Genomic DNA, 18,486 nt, shown 5'->3' on the forward strand with positions numbered 1-18,486 from the left:
TAACATCTAATCTGTCGATTTTCCTAAACAACAGATTTTCAATGAGTTATTAGTTAAAATATCTGACTAACAGTTAACTCTATTTACCCGTTCTAAATGGGACAATACGTCATTGGTGAATTCGTCTGTGACAAACATTATAAACATTTGGGTCACTAGACGCTCTATGTATGTAAACAATGACGATCATTGTTAATAAAAAGCTGCAGAGTATTTCTGTAAAGCTTCGGCTAACACGATTCTAGCTTTTCATCGTCGCTAGTTTCACCAAAACAAGCCTAGAACTTGTTTAATGCTAATTTGATATTCAGACAAAAGATTACCCGACGTTTAATCCCTTTAGACTTCAGTTTTTGTTTCAAGGCTGTGGTACAAAAACAGTCACGACTTGCCGGGTTTTCCAAACATCCACTCATGGATGTATCAGCTATTTACATCTGCTGGTTTCAGCTGTTTTTATTTCCACACCTGGTACACCAACAGAGTCAGGGTTACTTATTCCCCTCTGTTTGGGGTAGCGAAGCCGAAGGGCTCCGTCGCAGTATCAATCAGCAAGTCACTTACTACAGTTGGAAATGGATTTACTGCAGTTAGTACTTGCATAGTTGAAGCCACAAGATTGCATGATTATGCTTGATCTTCACAATGTGTATTTACCCATTCCAGTTTGGTCACCGCATAACAGGTTCTTGCGTTTTGCAATACGCCACAACCATTAACCATTTCAGGTTCTACCGTTTGGCCTCTTGTCAGCGCCTCGGGTATTCACCAAGGTGATGTTGGGGCAATAGCTCATTTCAGAGCCCTAGCGGTGACAATCGTTACATATTTAGACGATCTGCTCATAAGAACTCTGTCTCAACAGAAGTTCATCTTACTTGCGCTACTAATGTACACCACGGTAGCAGGTCAAGTTCGAAAACAATCGCATCTAATTCCGTCTAAACGACTTCAGTTCCTAGGTAAGATTATAAATACGGTAAATCTAAGAGATTTAACTACTACACCAGCAAGAACAAATATACCAACTAGTACAATTCGTGCAAAAGCCACGCACACTAGCGGTACATTGGTGTATTCGCCTATTAGGAACAATGATGTGTTTTCAAAGCGCTGGAACAATGATGTTTTTTCAAAGCGCTTTAGTTCGCCGGGTTTCAGGGCGAGAGTGTATATACTCTGGACGAGAGTCTCAGAGGTTCAGGAGTTGTAGTTAAAAAGATCAGCGACAGGGGTTCTAAAACGGATCACGACAGATTGCTGTCTATAAATGTCCTGGAACTCCGTGCAATTTACAATGCACTATATGCTTCGCTTTCAGTCTGTCCAAGTGCAGTCAGACAACGCAACGGGAGTTGCATACACAACAACCAGGGAGGACCGAGAAGCCGCATGGCAATGCGGCAGGTAGTTCGAATCCTCAAATTGCCCAGAACACCATTAGGTGATGTTGTCTACGGGGATCATTCCGGGAGTGGACATCTGTTAGACAGATGATCTCACCCGTCGGAATTTTTATCCATAAAACTGGGCATTTCATCCACAGGTGTTTCATATGTGAATCCACAAGTGGGGTTACCCTCAGGTATACATGATGGCATCTCGCCACAATTACAATCGCTCAGTATGTGTACAGAGCGAGAGATCACAAGAGCAGTGGCAGTGGAGGTCTCACATTCGTGTGGTCATACAGCTTCGTGTATCTGCCTCCACCATTTTCCTCTGCTCTCTTTCTATCTCTCCGTTGCTAAAACGGATCATAACAGTCATACTAGTGATTTCTCATGGATTTCGGAGAGCTTGCTTCTCAAAGCTCCAAAGAATACTTGCACACGATCTTGGGCCCTCATAATACGTCCAACCTGTTACAACAGGGACCGTTCGTTGACCCCTATTCACATATGTACCGCGGCTGCGGTTGACGGGGTGGGGGTTCAGACCACCCTCTTAAGGAAATACATAGGGCATTACAGTATTGGTATACCAACCATGTTATGAGCTAGGAAGCCGCTTACGGCAGCTCATTATTACACAATTTGGTGTGCCTATATAGGTGGGTGTGAGGCTCAGAAGTTTCCGACATCATCTTTCACGTTACCCGTATTCTGTTATTTACAGACGGGGTGGGATGGAGAACTGCGTTTATCTGCACTGAGGGTGCAGGTATCTGTGTGGTCAATTTATTTTCACAGACGTTTGAATCTATTGCGTAGGTACACACCTTTTTTACAAGGTGTGTCATCAAGGTGCAGCCTCCATTTATCCCACCTACAGCGCCATGCGACTTGAAGCTGGGTTCAGATTTCTTACAGTTTTCATATTTTTTGAACCCTTACAACAAATGGGTATTAAGTTTCTCAATTGGAAAACGTTTTCTTCTAGCCGTAGCTTCGGCAAGGGGTTTTGTTTTCATATTTGGGTGCCTTGTATTCCAAGCCACCGTATTTGAGTTTTATCATAACAAAGCAGAACTTCGGACCAATTCCGATTTCTTATTCTTCACATCAATAAACCAAGAGTGGTTCCTGTGTTGACAGCACATTCTAGAATTATGAATGTGGTACACTCATTACGCGTCTATATGTCCCGAACGTCTACAGTACGTAATACGTATACGTTGTTTGTTATATATGATGCTGCCAACTGGAGTTAGCCAGTTTCTCAGCAAACATTATCCAGTTGGATAAAAATGACTACAAGTCAGGCTTACTTTAAGGCTAAGTTACAGTCGCCTACGTCAGTAATAGCTCATCCCACAGGTTCTGTGGGAATGTCATGACCAGCTGGTCGTGCAGCGTCTACGACGCGGCTACATAGCCTTCAGTGCACACGTTTGTGCGCGTTTACACGTTATAAAACGGTTGCACGTTTGTGCGCGTTTACACGTTATGAAACGGTTGCGGCATCAGCATCTAGCTTTGGCCGTCTACTGTTACAGGTGTCAAACAGCTCTCCCGCCCACGAGGGAAGCTTTGGTACGTCCCAAGAGTACTCCAGTGACTCCTAGTGGATGAAAAAGAAAGTAGGATTTTGGTACTTACCAGGTAAATCCTTTTCTTTGAATCCATAGGGGGCACTGGACGCCCACCCAGAGCAGTTTTACCTGGGTTGTTTTAAGCTCAAAGGAGCTTATGATAACACATTTCTCTATCGTCCTTGTGGATGCTGGGGTTCCTGAAAGGACCATGGGGAATAGCGGCTCCGCAGGAGACAGGGCACAAAAAGTAAAGCTTTCCGATCAGGTGGTGTGCACTGGCTCCTCCCCCTATGACCCTCCTCCAGACTCCAGTTAGATTTTTGTGCCCGGCCGAGAAGGGTGCAATCTAGGTGGCTCTCCTAAAGAGCTGCTTAGAGAAAGTTTAGCTTAGGTTTTTTATTTTACAGTGAGTCCTGCTGGCAACAGGATCACTGCAACGAGGGACTTAGGGGAGAAGGAGTGAACTCACCTGCGTGCAGGATGGATTGGCTTCTTGGCTACTGGACATCAGCTCCGGAGGGACGATCACAGGTACAGCCTGGATGGTCACCGGAGCCGCGCCGCCGGCCCCCTTGCAGATGCTGAAGTAAGAAGAGGTCCAGAATCGGCGGCTGAAGACTCCTGCAGTCTTCTAAAGGTAGCGCACAGCACTGCAGCTGTGCGCCATTTTCCTCTCAGCACACTTCACACGGCAGTCACTGAGGGTGCAGGGCGCTGGGAGGGGGGCGCCCTGGGAGGCAAATGAAAACCTTTTTTGGCGAAAAATACCTCACATATAGCCCCCAGAGGCTATATGGAGATATTTAACCCCTGCCAAGATTCACTAAATAGCGGGAGACGAGCCCGCCGAAAAAGGGGCGGGGCCTATCTCCTCAGCACACAGCGCCATTTTCTCTCACAGAAAGCCTGGAGAGAAGGCTCCCAGGCTCTCCCCTGCACTGCACTACAGAAACAGGGTTAAAACAGAGAGGGGGGGCACTGATTTTGGCGATATTGAGATATATATAAAGATGCTATAAGGGAAAACACTTATATAAGGTTGTCCCTATATAATTATAGCGTTTTGGTGTGTGCTGGCAAACTCTCCCTCTGTCTCCCCAAAGGGCTAGTGTGGGTCCTGTCCTCTGTCAGAGCATTCCCGGATGTGTGCTGTGTGTCGGTACGTGTGTGTCGACATGTATGAGGACGATGTTGGTGAGGAGGCGGAGAAATTGCCTGTAATGGTGATGTCACTCTCTAGGGAGTCGACACCGGAATGGATGGCTTATTTAGGGAATTACGTGAGAATGTCAACACGCTGCAAGGTCGGTTGACGACGTGAGACGGCCGACAAACTATTAGTACCGGTCCAGGCGTCTCAGAAACACCGTCAGGGGCGTTAAAAACGCCCATTTACCTCAGTCGGTCGACACAGACACAGACACGGACACTGAATCCAGTGTCGACGGTGAATAAACAAACGTATTTCTCATTAGGGCCACACGTTAAGGGCAATGAAGGAGGTGTTGCATATTTCTGATACTACAAGTACCACAAAAAAGGGTATTATGTGGGAGTGAAAAAACTACCTGTAGTTTTTCCTGAATCAGATAAAATAAAATGAAGTGTGTGATGATGCGTGGGGTTACCCCGATAGCAAATATTGGCGTTATACCCTTTCCCGCCAGAAATTAGGGCGCGTTGGGAAACACCCCTTAGGGTGATAAGGCGCTCACACACTTATCAAGTGGCGTTACCGTCTCCAGATACGGCCGCCCTCAAGGAGCCAGCTGATAGGAAGCTGGAAAGATATCCTAAAAAGTATATACACACATACGGTGGTTATACTGCGACCAGCGATCGCCATCAGCCTGGAGATGCAGTGCTGGGTTGGCTTGGTCGGATTCCCTGACTGAAAATATTTTATTCATATAGAGCATTTAATAGGATGCATTCTATATATATGTACGTGAGATGCACAGAGGGATATTTGCTCTCTGGCATCAAGATAAGTACGTTGTCCATATCACCCAGAAGATGTCATGGACACGACAGTGGTCAGGTGATACAGATCCCATACGGCACATGGAAGTATTGCCGTATAAAGGGAAGGAGTTAGTTGGGGTCGGTCCATCGGACCTGGGGACCACGGCAACAGCTGGGAAATCCAACCTTTTTACCCCAAGTTACATCTCAGCTGAAAAAGACACCGTCTTTTCAGCCTCAATCCTTCCTTTCCCATGAGGGCATGCAGGCAAAAGGCCAGTCATATCTGCCCAGACATAGAGGTAAGGGAAGTAGACTGCAGCAGGCAGCCCCTTCCCAGGAAAAGAAGCCCTCCACCGCGTCTGCCAAGTCCTCAGCATGACGCTGGGGCCATGCAAGCGGACTCAAGGTGGGGGGGTAGTCTCAAGAGTCTCAGCGCGCAGTGGGATCACTCGCAGGTTGACCCCTAGATAGTACAAGTATTATCCCAGGGGTACAGATTGGAGAGTCGAGACATCTTCTCCTCGCAGGTTTCTGAAGTCTGCTTTACCAACGGCTCCCTCCGACAGGGAGGCAGCATTGGAAACAATTCACAAGCTGTATATCCAGCAGGTGATAATCAAAGTACCCCTCCTACAACAAGGAAAAGGGTATTATTTTTCCACACTATATTGTGGTACTGAAGCCAGACGGCTTGGTGAGACATAGTCTAAACTGAAATCTTTGAACACTTACATAAAAGGTTCAAATCGAGATGGAGTCACTCAGAGCAGTGATAGCGAACCGGAAAAAAGGGGACTATATGGTGTCCCTGGACATCAAGGATTACCTCCAGTTTCAAATTTGCCCTTCTCAACAAGGGTACCTCTGGTTCGTGGTACAGAACTGTCAATATCAGTTTCAGACGATGCCGTTTGAATTATCCACGGCACCCCGGGCCTTTTACCAAGGTAATGGCCGAAAAGATGTTTCTTCAAAGAAAAAAGGCATCTAAATTATCCCTTACTTGGACGATATCCTGAAAAGGGCAAGTTCCAGAGAACAGTTGGAGGTCGGAAGAGCACTATCTAAAGTAGTTCTACGACAGCACGACTGGATTCTAAATATTCCAAGAATCGCAGCTGTTTTCCGACGATACGTCTGCTGTTCCTAGGAATGATTCTGGGCATAGTCCAGAAAAAGGTGTTCCTCCGGGAGGAAAAAGCCAAGGAGTTATTCGACCTAGTCAGAAACCTCCTAAAACCAGGCCAAGTATCAGTGCATCAATGCACAGGAGTCCTGGGAAAAATGGTGGCTTCTTACGAAGCGATTCCATTCGGCAGATCTCAGGGGATTTGCTGGACGAATGGTCCGGATCGCATTTTCAGATGCATCAGCGGATAATCCTGTCTCCAAGGACAAGGGTGTCTCTTCTGTGGGGGCTGCAGAGTGCTCATCTTTTAGAGGGCAGCACACTCAGCATTCAGGACTGTGTTCTGGGGACCACGGATACCAGCCTGAGAGGCTGGGGAGTAGTCACACAGGGAAAAAATTTCCAAGGAAGTGTGGTCAAGTCTGGAGACTTCTCTCCACATGAATATACTGGAGCTAAGGGCAATTTACAATGCTCTGAGCCTAGGAAGACTCCTGCTTCAAAGTCAACCGGTGCTGATCCAGTAGGACATCATCATGGCGGTCGCCCACGTTATCAGACGGGGCGACACAAGAAGCAGGAGGGCAATGACAGCAAGGATTCTTCGCTGGGCGGAAAATCATGTGATAACACTGTCAGCAGTGTTCATTCCGGGAGTGGGCAACTGGGAAGATTTCCTCAGCATAAATGAATTCCACCCGGAAAAGTGGAAACTTAATCTGGAAGTTTCCACATGATTGTAAACCGTTGGGAAAGACCAAAGGTGGTTATGATGGCGTCCCACCTGAAGCGCCAGGTCAAGAGACACTCAGGCAATAGCTGGGACGCTCTGGTAACACCGTCGGTGTACCAGTCGGTGTATGTGTTCCATCCTCTGCTTTTCATACCCAATGTATTGAAAATGATAGGAAGGAGAGGAGTAAGAACTATACTCGTGGCTCCGGTTTGGCCAAGAAGGACTTGGTTCCCGGAACTTCAAGAGATACTAAGAAGGGTCTTGATTCGGCAAGAACCGTGTCTGTTCCGGGACTTACCGCAGCTGCGTTGACGCCAAGGCGGGTGAACGCCGGATCCTAAGGGAAAGAGGCATTCCGGAAGAGGTCATCCCTACCCTGGTCAGAGCCAGGAAGGAGGTGACCGCACAACATTATCACCACTTAGGTGAAAATATGTGCCAGGGTGTGAGTCCAGGAAGGCTCCACGGAAGAATTTCAACTAGGTTAATTTCTACATTTCCTGCAAACAGGAGTGTCTATGGGTCTCAAATTGGGTCCATTAAGGTTCAAATTTCGGCCTGTTGATTTTCTTCCAGAAAGAAATTGGCTTCAGTTCCTGAAGTCCAGAAGTTGTTAAGGGAGTACTGCATATACAGCCCCTTTGATGTCTCCAGTGGCACTGGGCGATCTCAACGTAGTTTTGGGATTCCTAAAAAATCACATTGGTTTAAACAACTCAAATCTGTGGATTTGATATATCTCACATGGAAAATGACCATGCTGTTGGTCCTGGCCTCGGCCAGGCGAGTGTCAGAATTGGCGGCTTTATCTCACAAAGCCATATCTGATTGTCCATTCGGACAGAGCAAAGCTGCGGACTCGTCCCCAGTTTCTCCTTAAGGTGGTGTCAGCGTTTCACCTGAACCAGCTTATTGTGGTACCTGCGGCTACTAGGGACTTGGAGGACTCCAAGTTGCTGGATGTTATCAGGGCCCTGAAAATATAGTTTCCAGGTTGGCTGGAGTCAGGAAATCTGACTTGCTGTTTATCCTGTATGCACCCAACAATGCTGGGTGTTTCTGCTTCTAAGCAGTCGATTGCTCGTGGGATTGGTAGCACAATTCAACTTGCACATTCTGTGGCAGGCCTGCCACAGTCTAAATCTGTTAAGGCCCATTCCACAAGGAAGGTGGGCTCATCTTGGGCGGCTGCCCGAGGGGTCTCGGCATTACAACTTTGCCGAGCAGCTACGTGGTCGGGGAAGAAAACGTTTGTAAAATTCTACAAATTTGATACCCTGGCAAAAGAGGACCTGGAGTTCTCTCATTCGGTGCTGCAGAGTCATCCGCACTCTCCCGCCCGTTTGGGAGCTTTGGTATAATCCCCATGGTCCTTTCAGGAACCCCAGCATCCACAAGGACGATAGAGAAAATAAGAATTTACTTACCGATAATTCTATTTCTCGGAGTCCGTAGTGGATGCTGGGCGCCCATCCCAAGTGCGGATTATCTGCAATACTTGTACATAGTTATTGCTAACTAAATCGGGTTATTGTTGTTGTGAGCCATCTTTTCAGAGGCTCCGCTGTTATCATACTGTTAACTGGGTTCAGATCACAGGTTGTACAGTGTGATTGGTGTGGCTGGTATGAGTCTTACCCGGGATTCAAAATTCCTCCCTTATTGTGTACGCTCGTCCGGGCACAGTACCTAACTGGAGTCTGGAGGAGGGTCATAGGGGGAGGAGCCAGTGCACACCACCTGATCGGAAAGCTTTACTTTTTGTGCCCTGTCTCCTGCGGAGCCGCTATTCCCCATGGTCCTTTCAGGAACCCCAGCATCCACTACGGACTCCGAGAAATAGAATTATCGGTAAGTAAATTCTTATTTTTACCAGGGTTGTATTAAGCTCAGAGGAGCTTATGGTAAGAAATTTTCACCGATTGGTTCAAATTATAAAGGTCTATCGGTTATGGTGTCAACTGTTTAGTTGACAGTAACGTTATGGGTCAACTTTGTTGTTGTCCGTTATGTGATAGGAATTCTCCATTGTCAACCTCTCTATAGTCTTGTTCGCTCTGTAAAAAACACTGAGGTCGTACACTGAGGTACTCTGGGATATGGAGGGGTGGAGAGTTCTAAATTTAAATATTCAGTGCCTTTGTTTCTGCTACGCCGTCCATATCTCAAGAGTACTCCAGTGCCCCCTATGGATTCAAAGAAAAGGATTTACCTGGTAAGTACCAAAATCCTACTTTTGGGGGCTGGAAATAAATAAGACAACACTGTTACAGATCTGATGAGCTAGGACCTCATCTGGGCACAATTTTTGTAGAACACATGTTAATTGAATGTGAAATGTTGGACTGCTAGTGGGGTACTGTTTGCCACCTCTAAACCTACATTAGACTGTTGGTCTCTTTCTTTCCCTTGATGTCAGAACCTTGAGGTTGTGAAGAGACTCCCATTGGTGAAGATCTGCAATGTAGACAGCTTCTCTGCATCTCACTACCACTTACCCGAAGCCTACGTGGATCGAGAGATGGACACTGAGCAGGTGAAATATTGCAGACACATTGTTCATCTTGTGAACTTGCCAAGGTGTAGTAATAACTGTAAATTATTGTACAACAAGCCTGGCATATACATTAGTACATTGCTGTACCACCTTTTAGAAGGTTCAGGAGAAATTATTTAAATGCATGTTCAGTGGCTGCTTCTTATCAGTAAATGTCATGTAGAAATATGTATGTTCCTTTAGGATACTGATTTGGCACTGTGCATGTGACTGTAGACCAGCAGTAAGCATTCCAAGCCATTGTCACTTCTTTCCTTTACCCATCACCAGCTCGATGCCAGGGCTGCCGCAGTCGAGGAAGGGAAACGTTTGGACGCTCTTCAGAAGGAAGAGGAACGAGAGAGGCTGGAACAAATGGAGAAGGCAAACCTCCGTGGGTCTCATGCTTTGAAGATGGTTCAGTTAACGCAAGTAGGTTATGTTGTAATATAGGTGGTGCATATCTCGCATATTATTGCACTTTACTCCGCTGTTTTGTTTCGGAGATTATAGAAGTTACGTAAAGTTTATTTTTTTATCTATAATTTGGTTTCAGCCTCTACACTAGTCATTATAGTATATGTTAAACAGCATTTTATCTGACGTCCTAAGTGGATGCTGGGACTCCGTAAGGACCATGGGGAATAGCGGCTCCGCAGGAGACTGGGCACAACTAAAGAAAGCTTTAGGACTACCTGGTGTGCACTGGCTCCTCCCTCTATGACCCTCCTCCAGACCTCAGTTAGAATTTTGTGCCCGGCTGAGCTGGATGCACACTAGGGGCTCTCCTGAGCTCCTAGAAAAAGAAAGTTTATTTTAGGTTTTTTATTTACAGTGAGATCTGCTGGCAACAGACTCACTGCTACGAGGGACTAAGGGGAGAGAAGCGAACCTACCTGCTTGCAGCTAGCTTGGGCTTCTAAGGCTACTGGACACCATTCGCTCCAGAGGGATCGAACACACGGCCCGACCTCGATCGTCCGTTCCCGGAGCCGCGCCGCCGTCCCCCTTACAGAGCCAGAAGCAAGAAGAGTCCTGGAAATCGTCGGCAGAAGACTTAGGTCTTCAAACAAGGTAGCGCACAGCACTGCAGCTGTGCGCCATTGCTTCCCATGCACACCTCACACTCCGGTCACTGATGGGTGCAGGGCGCTGGGGGGGGGGGGGGTGCCCTGGGCTGCAATATTAAGTACCTTGGCTGGCAAAAAAAACACATAATATAGTCATAGAGACTATATATGTGTAAAATACCCCTGCCAGATATACATAGGAAAAAGCGGGAGAAGTCTGCCGAAAAAGGGGCGGGGCTATCTCCCTCAGCACACTGGCGCCATTTTCCCTCTGCTGTGGTGGCTGCAAAGTGCTCATCTTCAAGAGGGCCGCAGATTCGGCATACAGGACTGGGTCCTGGTGACCACGGATGCCAGCCTTCGAGGCTGGGGGGCAGTCACACAGGGAAGAAACTTCCAAGGACTATGGTCAAGTCAGGAGACTTCCCTACACATAAATATTCTGGAACTGAGGGCCATTTACAATGCCCTAAGTCAGGCAAAACCCCTGCTTCAAAACCAGCCGGTACTGATCCAGTCAGACAACATCACGGCAGTCGCCCATGTAAACCGACAGGGCGGCACAAGAAGCAGGACGGCGATGGCAGAAGCCACAAGGATTCTCCGATAGGCGGAAAATCACGTGTTAGCACTGTCAGCAGTGTTCATTCCGGGAGTGGACAACTGGGAAGCAGACTTCCTCAGCAGGCACGACCTCCACCCGGGAGAGTGGGGACTTCATCCAGAAGTCTTCCAACTGATTGTAAACCGTTGGGAAAGGCCACAGGTGGACATGATGGCGTCCCGCCTAAACAAAAAGCTAGAAAGATATTGCGCCAGGTCAAGAGACCCTCAGGCGATAGCTGTGGATGCTCTAGTGACACCGTGGGTGTACCGGTCGGTTTATGTGTTCCCTCCTCTTCCTCTCATACCCAAGGTACTGAGGATAATTAGGAGAAGAGGAGTAAGAACTATACTCATTGTTCCGGATTGGCCAAGAAGAGCTTGGTACCCGGAACTTCAAGAAATGATCTCAGAGGACCCATGGCCTCTGCCGCTCAGACAGGACCTGCTGCAGCAGGGGCCCTGTCTGTTCCAAGACTTACCGCGGCTGCGTTTGACGGCATGGCGGTTGAACACCGGATCCTGAAGGAAAAGGGCATTCCGGAGGAAGTCATTCCTACGCTGAAGCTAGGAAAGAAGTGACCGCAAACTATTATCACCGCATTTGGCGAAAATATGTTGCGTGGTGTGAGGCCAGGAAGGCCCCAACGGAGGAATTTCAGCTGGGCCGTTTTCTGCACTTCCTACAGTCAGGGGTGACTATGGGCCTAAAATTGGGTTCCATTAAGGTCCAGATTTCGGCTCTATCGATTTTCTTCCAGAGAGAACTGGCTTCACTACCTGAAGTTCAGACTTTTGTTAAGGGAGTGCTGCATATTCAGCCCCCTTTTGTGCCTCCAGTGGCACCTTGGGATCTCAACGTGGTGTTGGATTTCCTAAAGTCACACTGGTTTGAGCCACTTAAAACCGTGGAATTAAAATATTTCACGTGGAAAGTGGTCATGCTGTTGGCCTTGGCTTCGGCCAGGCGTGTGTCAGAATTGGCGGCTTTGTCATGTAAAAGCCCTTATCTGATTTTTCATATGGATAGGGCAGAATTGAGGACTCGTCCCCAGTTTCTCCCTAAGGTGGTATCAGCTTTTCATTTGAACCAACCTATTGTGGTGCCTGCGGCTACTGAAGACTTGGAGGCTTCCAAGTTGTTGGATGTAGTCAGGGCCCTGAGAATTTATGTTTCCAGGACAGCTAGTGTCAGGAAAACTGACTCGTTGTTTATCCTGTATGCACCCAACAAGCTGGGTGCTCCTGCTTCAAAGCAGACTATTGCTCGCTGGATCTGTAGTACGATTCAGCTTGCACATTCTGCGGCTGGACTGCCGCATCCTAAATCAGTGAAATCCCATTCCACGAGGAAAGTGGGCTCTTCTTGGGCGGCTGCCCGAGGGGTCTCTGCTCTACAACTTTGCCGAGCAGCTACTTGGTCGGGGTCACACACATTTGCTAAATTCTACAAGTTTGACACCCTGGCTGAGGAGGACCTAGAGTTTGCCCATTCGGTGCTGCAGAGTCATCCGCGCACTCCCGCCCGTTTGGGAGCTTTGGTATAATCCCCATGGTCTTTACGGAGTCCCAGCATCCACTAGGACGTCAGAGAAAATAAGATTTTACTCACCGGTAAATCCTATTTCTCGTAGTCCGTAGTGGATGCTGGGCGCCCATCCCAAGTGCGGATTGTCTGCAATACTTGTATATAGTTATTGTTGAGCCATCTGTTGAGAGGCTCAGTTATTGTTCATACTGTTAACTGGGTATAGTATCACGAGTTATACGGTGTGATTGGTGTGGCTGGTATGAGTCTTACCCGGGATTCAAAATCCTTCCTTATTGTGTCAGCTCTTCCGGGCACAGTATCCTAACTGAGGTCTGGAGGAGGGTCATAGAGAGAGGAGCCAGTGCACACCAGGTAGTCCTAAAGTTTTCTTTAGTTGTGCCCAGTCTCCTGCGGAGCCGCTATTCCCCATGGTCCTTACGGAGTCTTAGCATCCACTACGGACTACGAGAAATAGATTTACCGGTGAGTTAAATCTTATTTTTCCAGCTACAAAATAAATGGATCGCACTCAAATGTCATGTTAACAGAATTGATGGGCAAATGCTCCTTTCATGTGAGTATCTTATGCTCCAAGGAAGTATACTCGCGTTACAAGGATTCTTTTATAGGCCTATTCATGTCAATGTGATGTGCCATTGTGCATACATCAGCCATTTACTGCATCGATATGGGGTGCGAGGTAAAACTTCCGATGCCAGTGGACGCGATGTGCCGTTCCAGGACCGCACGCTAGGGGTCATTCCGAGTTGATCGCTAGCTGCCATTTTTTCGCAGCGCAGCGATCAGTTGAAAAAACGGCAAATCTGCGTATGCAATGCACACACGCGACGTGCGGGTACAACGAGCATCGTGGTTTTGCACAGGTTCTAGCGACGCTTTCAGTTGCACTGGCAAGGATATTGATATGAAGAGGGAGTTTCTGGGTGTCAACTGACCGTTTCTGGGAGTGTTTGGAAAAACGCAGGCGTGGCTGGGCGGGTATCGGACGTCATTACCGTGTCACTCGTCGCAGCAATCATCGCACAGGATAAGTAACTACAGGGCTGGTCTTGTTTTGCACAAAATGTGTTTGCAGCCGCTCCGCTGCACAGGCGTTCGTACTCCTGCAAAGCGAAAATACACTCCCCCGTGGGTGGCGACTATGCGTTTGCACGGCTGCTAAAAACTGCTAGCGAGCGATCAACTCTGAATGACCCCCATTTTGTAGAAGTGAATTTCCCCGTCAGTGTGATAAGTCTGCCTAGAGGAATAGATCATCTGGTTGGGAGTTTGTTCCCCTTTGTGGGCTTGTGTTAGAATGTTCTCTTATATTTGTATGTGTGTAATATAGACAAGCTGTAAGGAAATTATGAAAGACTCCAACAAACCTAAATGCTCACAGGCATTACTCTCCCAGGCCGTCCATAAACCGTTTTTTGTTTCTTTTTACGGGAGAGATTTGTACGAGTAAACAAAGCCAGATTCAATAGCAGTATCTATGTTTCTCTAACGTCCTAGTGGATGCTGGGGACTCCGAAAGGACCATGGGGAACAGCGGCTCCGCAGGAGACTGGGCACAAAGTAAAAGCTTTAGGACTAGCTGGTGTGCACTGGCTCCTCCCCCTATGACCCTCCTCCAAGCCTCAGTTAAGATTTTGTGCCCGAACGAGAAGGGTGCAATCTAGGTGGCTCTCCTGAGCTGCTTAGAGTAAAAGTTTAAATAGTTTTTTTTATTTTCAGTGAGACCTGCTGGCAACAGGCTCACTGCATCGAGGGACTAAGGGGAGAAGAAGCGAACTCACCTGCGTGCAGAGTGGATTGGGCTTCTTAGGCTACTGGACATTAGCTCCAGAGGGACGATCACAGGCCCAGCCATGGATGGGTCCCGGAGCCGCGCCGCCGGCCCCCTTACAGAGCCAGAAGAGTGAAGAGGTCCGGAAAATCGGCGGCAGAAGACGTCCTGTCTTCAATAAGGTAGCGCACAGCACCGCAGCTGTGCGCCATTGCTCTCAGCACACTTCACACTCCGGTCACTGAGGGTGCAGGGCGCTGGGGGGGGGCGCCCTGGGACGCAATGAAAATACCTTAAATGGCTAAAAATACATCACGTATAGCTCCTGGGCTATATGGATGTATTTAACCCCTGCCAGTTTTCCACAAAAAAGCGGGAGAAAGGCCGCCGAAAAAGGGGCGGAGCCTATCTCCTCAGCACACAAGCGCCATTTTTTCCTCACAGCTCCGTTGGAGGAAGGCTCCCTGACTCTCCCCTGCAGTCCTGCACAACAGAAACAGGGTAAAACAAGAGAGGGGGGGCACTAAATTGGCATATTAATATATACAGCAGCTATATTAGGGAAAAACACTTATATAAGGTTATCCCTGTATATATATAGCGCTCTGGTGTGTGCTGGCAAACTCTCCCTCTGTCTCCCCAAAGGGCTAGTGGGGTCCTGTCCTCTATCAGAGCATTCCCTGTGTGTGTGCTGTGTGTCGGTACGCTGTGTCGACATGTATGAGGAGGAAAATGGTGTGGAGGCGGAGCAATTGCCTGTGTTAGTGATGTCACCCCCTAGGGAGTCGACACCTGACTGGATGGTCTTATGGAAAGAATTACGTGATAGTGTCGGCACTTTACAAAAGACTGTTGACGACATGAGACAGCCGGCAAATCAGTTAATACCTGTACAGGCGTCTCAAACACCGTCAGGGGCTATAAAACGCCCGTTACCTCAGGTCGATACAGACACTGACACGGACACTGACTCCAGTGTCGACGGTGAGGAAACAAACGTATTTTCCAGTAGGGCCACACGTTACATGATCACGGCAATGAAGGAGGTTTTGAACATTTCTGATACTACAAGTACCACAAAAAAGGGTATTATGTGGGGTTTGAAAAAACTTCCCGTAGTTTTTCCTGAATCAGATGAATTAAATGAGGTGTGTGATGAAGCGTGGGTTTCCCCCGATAAAAAACTGCTAATTTCTAAAAAATTATTGGCATTATACCCTTTCCCGCCAGAGGTTAGGGCGCGTTGGGAAACACCCCCTAGCGTAGATAAGGCGCTCACACGCTTATCAAAACAAGTGGCGTTACCGTCCCCTGATACGGCCGCCCTCAAGGAACCAGCTGATAGGAAGCTGGAAAATATCCTTAAAAGTATATACACACATACTGGTATTATACTGCGACCAGCAATCGCCTCAGCCTGGATGTGCAGTGCTGGGGTGGCTTGGTCGGATTCCCTGACTGAAAATATTGATACCCTGGACAGGGACAATATATTATTGACTATAGAGCATTTAAAGGATGCATTTCTATATATGCGAGATGCACAGAGGGATATTTGCACTCTGGCATCAAGAGTAAGTGTGATGTCCATTTCTGCCAGAAGAGGATTATGGACGCGACAGTGGTCAGGGGATGCGGATTCCAAACGGCATATGGAAGTATTGCCGTATAAAGGGGAGGAGTTATTTGGGGTCGGTCTATCGGACCTGGTGGCCACGGCAACGGCTGGAAAATCCACCTTTTTACCCCAAGTCACCTCGCAGCAGAAAAAGATACCGTCTTTTCAGGCTCAGTCCTTTCGTCCCCATAAGGGCAAGCGGGCAAAAGGCCACTCATATCTGCCCCGGGGCAGAGGAAGGGCAAAAAGACTGCAGCAAACAGCCTCTTCCCACGAACAGAAGCCCTCCCCCGCTTCTGCCAAGTCCTCAGCATGACGCTGGGGCCTTACAAGCGGACTCAGGCACGGTGGGGGCCCGTCTCAAGAATTTCAGCGCGCAGTGGGCACACTCGCAAGTGGACCCCTGGATCCTGCAGGTAGTATCTCAGGGTTACAAATTGGAATTCGAGACGTCTCCCCCTCGCCGGTTCCTGAAGTCTGCTTTACCAACGTCTCCCCCCGACAGGGAGGCGGTATTGGAAGCCATTCACAAGCTGTATTCCCAGCAGGTGATAATCAAGGTACCCCTCCTACAGCAGGGAAAGGGGTATTATTCCACGCTGTTTGTGGTACCGAAGCCGGACGGCTCGGTGAGACCCATTTTAAATCTGAAATCCTTGAACACTTACATAAAAAGGTTCAAGTTCAAGATGGAGTCACTCAGAGCAGTGATAGCGAACCTGGAAGAAGGGGACTATATGGTGTCTCTGGACATCAAAGATGCTTACCTCCATGTCCCAATTTGCCCTTCTCACCAAGGGTACCTCAGGTTTGTGGTACAGAACTGTCACTATCAGTTTCAGACGCTGCCGTTTGGATTGTCCACGGCACCCCGGGTCTTTACCAAGGTAATGGCCGAAATGATGATTCTTCTTCGAAGAAAAGGCGTCTTAATTATCCCTTACTTGGACGATCTCCTGATAAGGGCAAGGTCCAGAGAACAGTTAGAGGTCGGAGTAGCACTATCTCAAGTAGTACTACGACAGCACGGATGGATTCTAAATATTCCAAAATCGCAGCTGATTCCGACGACACGTCTGCTGTTCCTAGGGATGATTCTGGACACAGTACAGAAAAAGGTGTTTCTCCCGGAGGAGAAAGCCAAGGAGTTATCCGACCTAGTCAGGAACCTCCTAAGACCAGGCCAAGTGTCAGTACATCAATGCACAAGGGTCCTGGGAAAGATGGTGGCTTCTTACGAAGCGATTCCATTCGGCAGACTCCACGCAAGAACTTTTCAGTGGGATCTGCTGGACAAATGGTCCGGATCGCATCTTCAAATGCATCAGCGGATAACCCTGTCTCCAAGGACAAGGGTGTCTCTCCTGTGGTGGTTACAGAGTGCTCATCTCCTAGAGGGCCGCAGATTCGGCATTCAGGATTGGGTCCTGGTGACCACGGATGCCAGCCTGAGAGGCTGGGGAGCAGTCACACAGGGAAGAAATTTCCAGGGCTTGTGGTCAAGCATGGAAACGTCACTTCACATAAATATCCTGGAACTAAGGGCCATTTACAATGCCCTAAGTCAGGCAAGACCTCTGCTTCAGGGTCAGCCGGTGTTGATCCAGTCGGACAACATCACGGCAGTCGCCCACGTAAACAGACAGGGCGGCACATGAAGCAGGAGGGCAATGATGGAAGTGGCAAGGATTCTTCGCTGGGCGGAGAATCATGTGATAGCACTGTCAGCAGTGTTCATTCCGGGAGTGGACAACTGGGAAGCAGACTTCCTCAGCAGACACGATCTTCACCCGGGGGAGTGGGGACTTCACCCAGAAGTCTTCCACATGATTGTGAAACGTTGGGAAAAACCAAAGGTGGACATGATGGCGTCCCGCCTCAACAAAAAACTGGACAGATATTGCGCCAGGTCAAGGGACCCTCAGGCAATAGCTGTGGACGCTCTGGTAACACCGTGGGTGTACCAGTCAGTGTATGTGTTCCCTCCTCTTCCTCTCATACCAAAAGTACTGAGAATCATAAGAAGGAGAGGAGTAAAGACTATACTCGTGGCTCCGGATTGGCCAAGAAGGACTTGGTACCCGGAACTTCAAGAGATGCTCACGGAGGACCCGTGGCCTCTACCTCTAAGAAAGGACCTGCTCCAGCAGGGACCCTGTCTGTTCCAAGACTTACCGCGGCTGCGTTTGACGGCATGGCGGTTGAACGCCGGATCCTGAAGGAAAAAGGCATTCCGGATGAAGTCATCCCTACCCTGATCAAAGCCAGGAAGGATGTAACCATACAACATTATCACCGTATTTGGCGTAAATATGTTGCGTGGTGCGAGGCCAGGAAGGCCCCTACAGAGGAATTTCAACTGGGTCGTTTCCTGCATTTCCTGCAAACAGGACTGTCTATGGGCCTCAAATTAGGGTCCATTAAGGTTCAAATTTCGGCCCTGTCAATATTCTTCCAAAAAGAACTGGCTTCTGTTCCTGAAGTTCAGACGTTTGTCAAGGGAGTACTGCATATACAGCCTCCTTT

General features: G+C 48.3%; 1 protein-coding gene across 5 annotated transcripts in view; it reads left to right on the top strand.

The window, feature by feature from the left end:
• CEP295 (centrosomal protein 295) overlaps window positions 1-18,486 on the top strand; it is a 144,174-nt gene that overhangs the window by 35,211 nt on the left and 90,477 nt on the right. For all 5 annotated transcript variants that reach the window (XM_063951432.1, XM_063951436.1, XM_063951434.1 and 2 more), the window contains exons 6-7: window positions 9,230-9,346; window positions 9,638-9,778. In XM_063951432.1, the coding sequence (XP_063807502.1) occupies window positions 9,230-9,346; window positions 9,638-9,778 (258 nt within the window). The remainder of the gene's footprint in view (window positions 1-9,229; window positions 9,347-9,637; window positions 9,779-18,486) is intronic.

The sequence above is a fragment of the Pseudophryne corroboree genome, chromosome 2 (genome assembly GCF_028390025.1).
Source record: "Pseudophryne corroboree isolate aPseCor3 chromosome 2, aPseCor3.hap2, whole genome shotgun sequence".
Taxonomy (NCBI): domain Eukaryota; kingdom Metazoa; phylum Chordata; class Amphibia; order Anura; family Myobatrachidae; genus Pseudophryne; species Pseudophryne corroboree.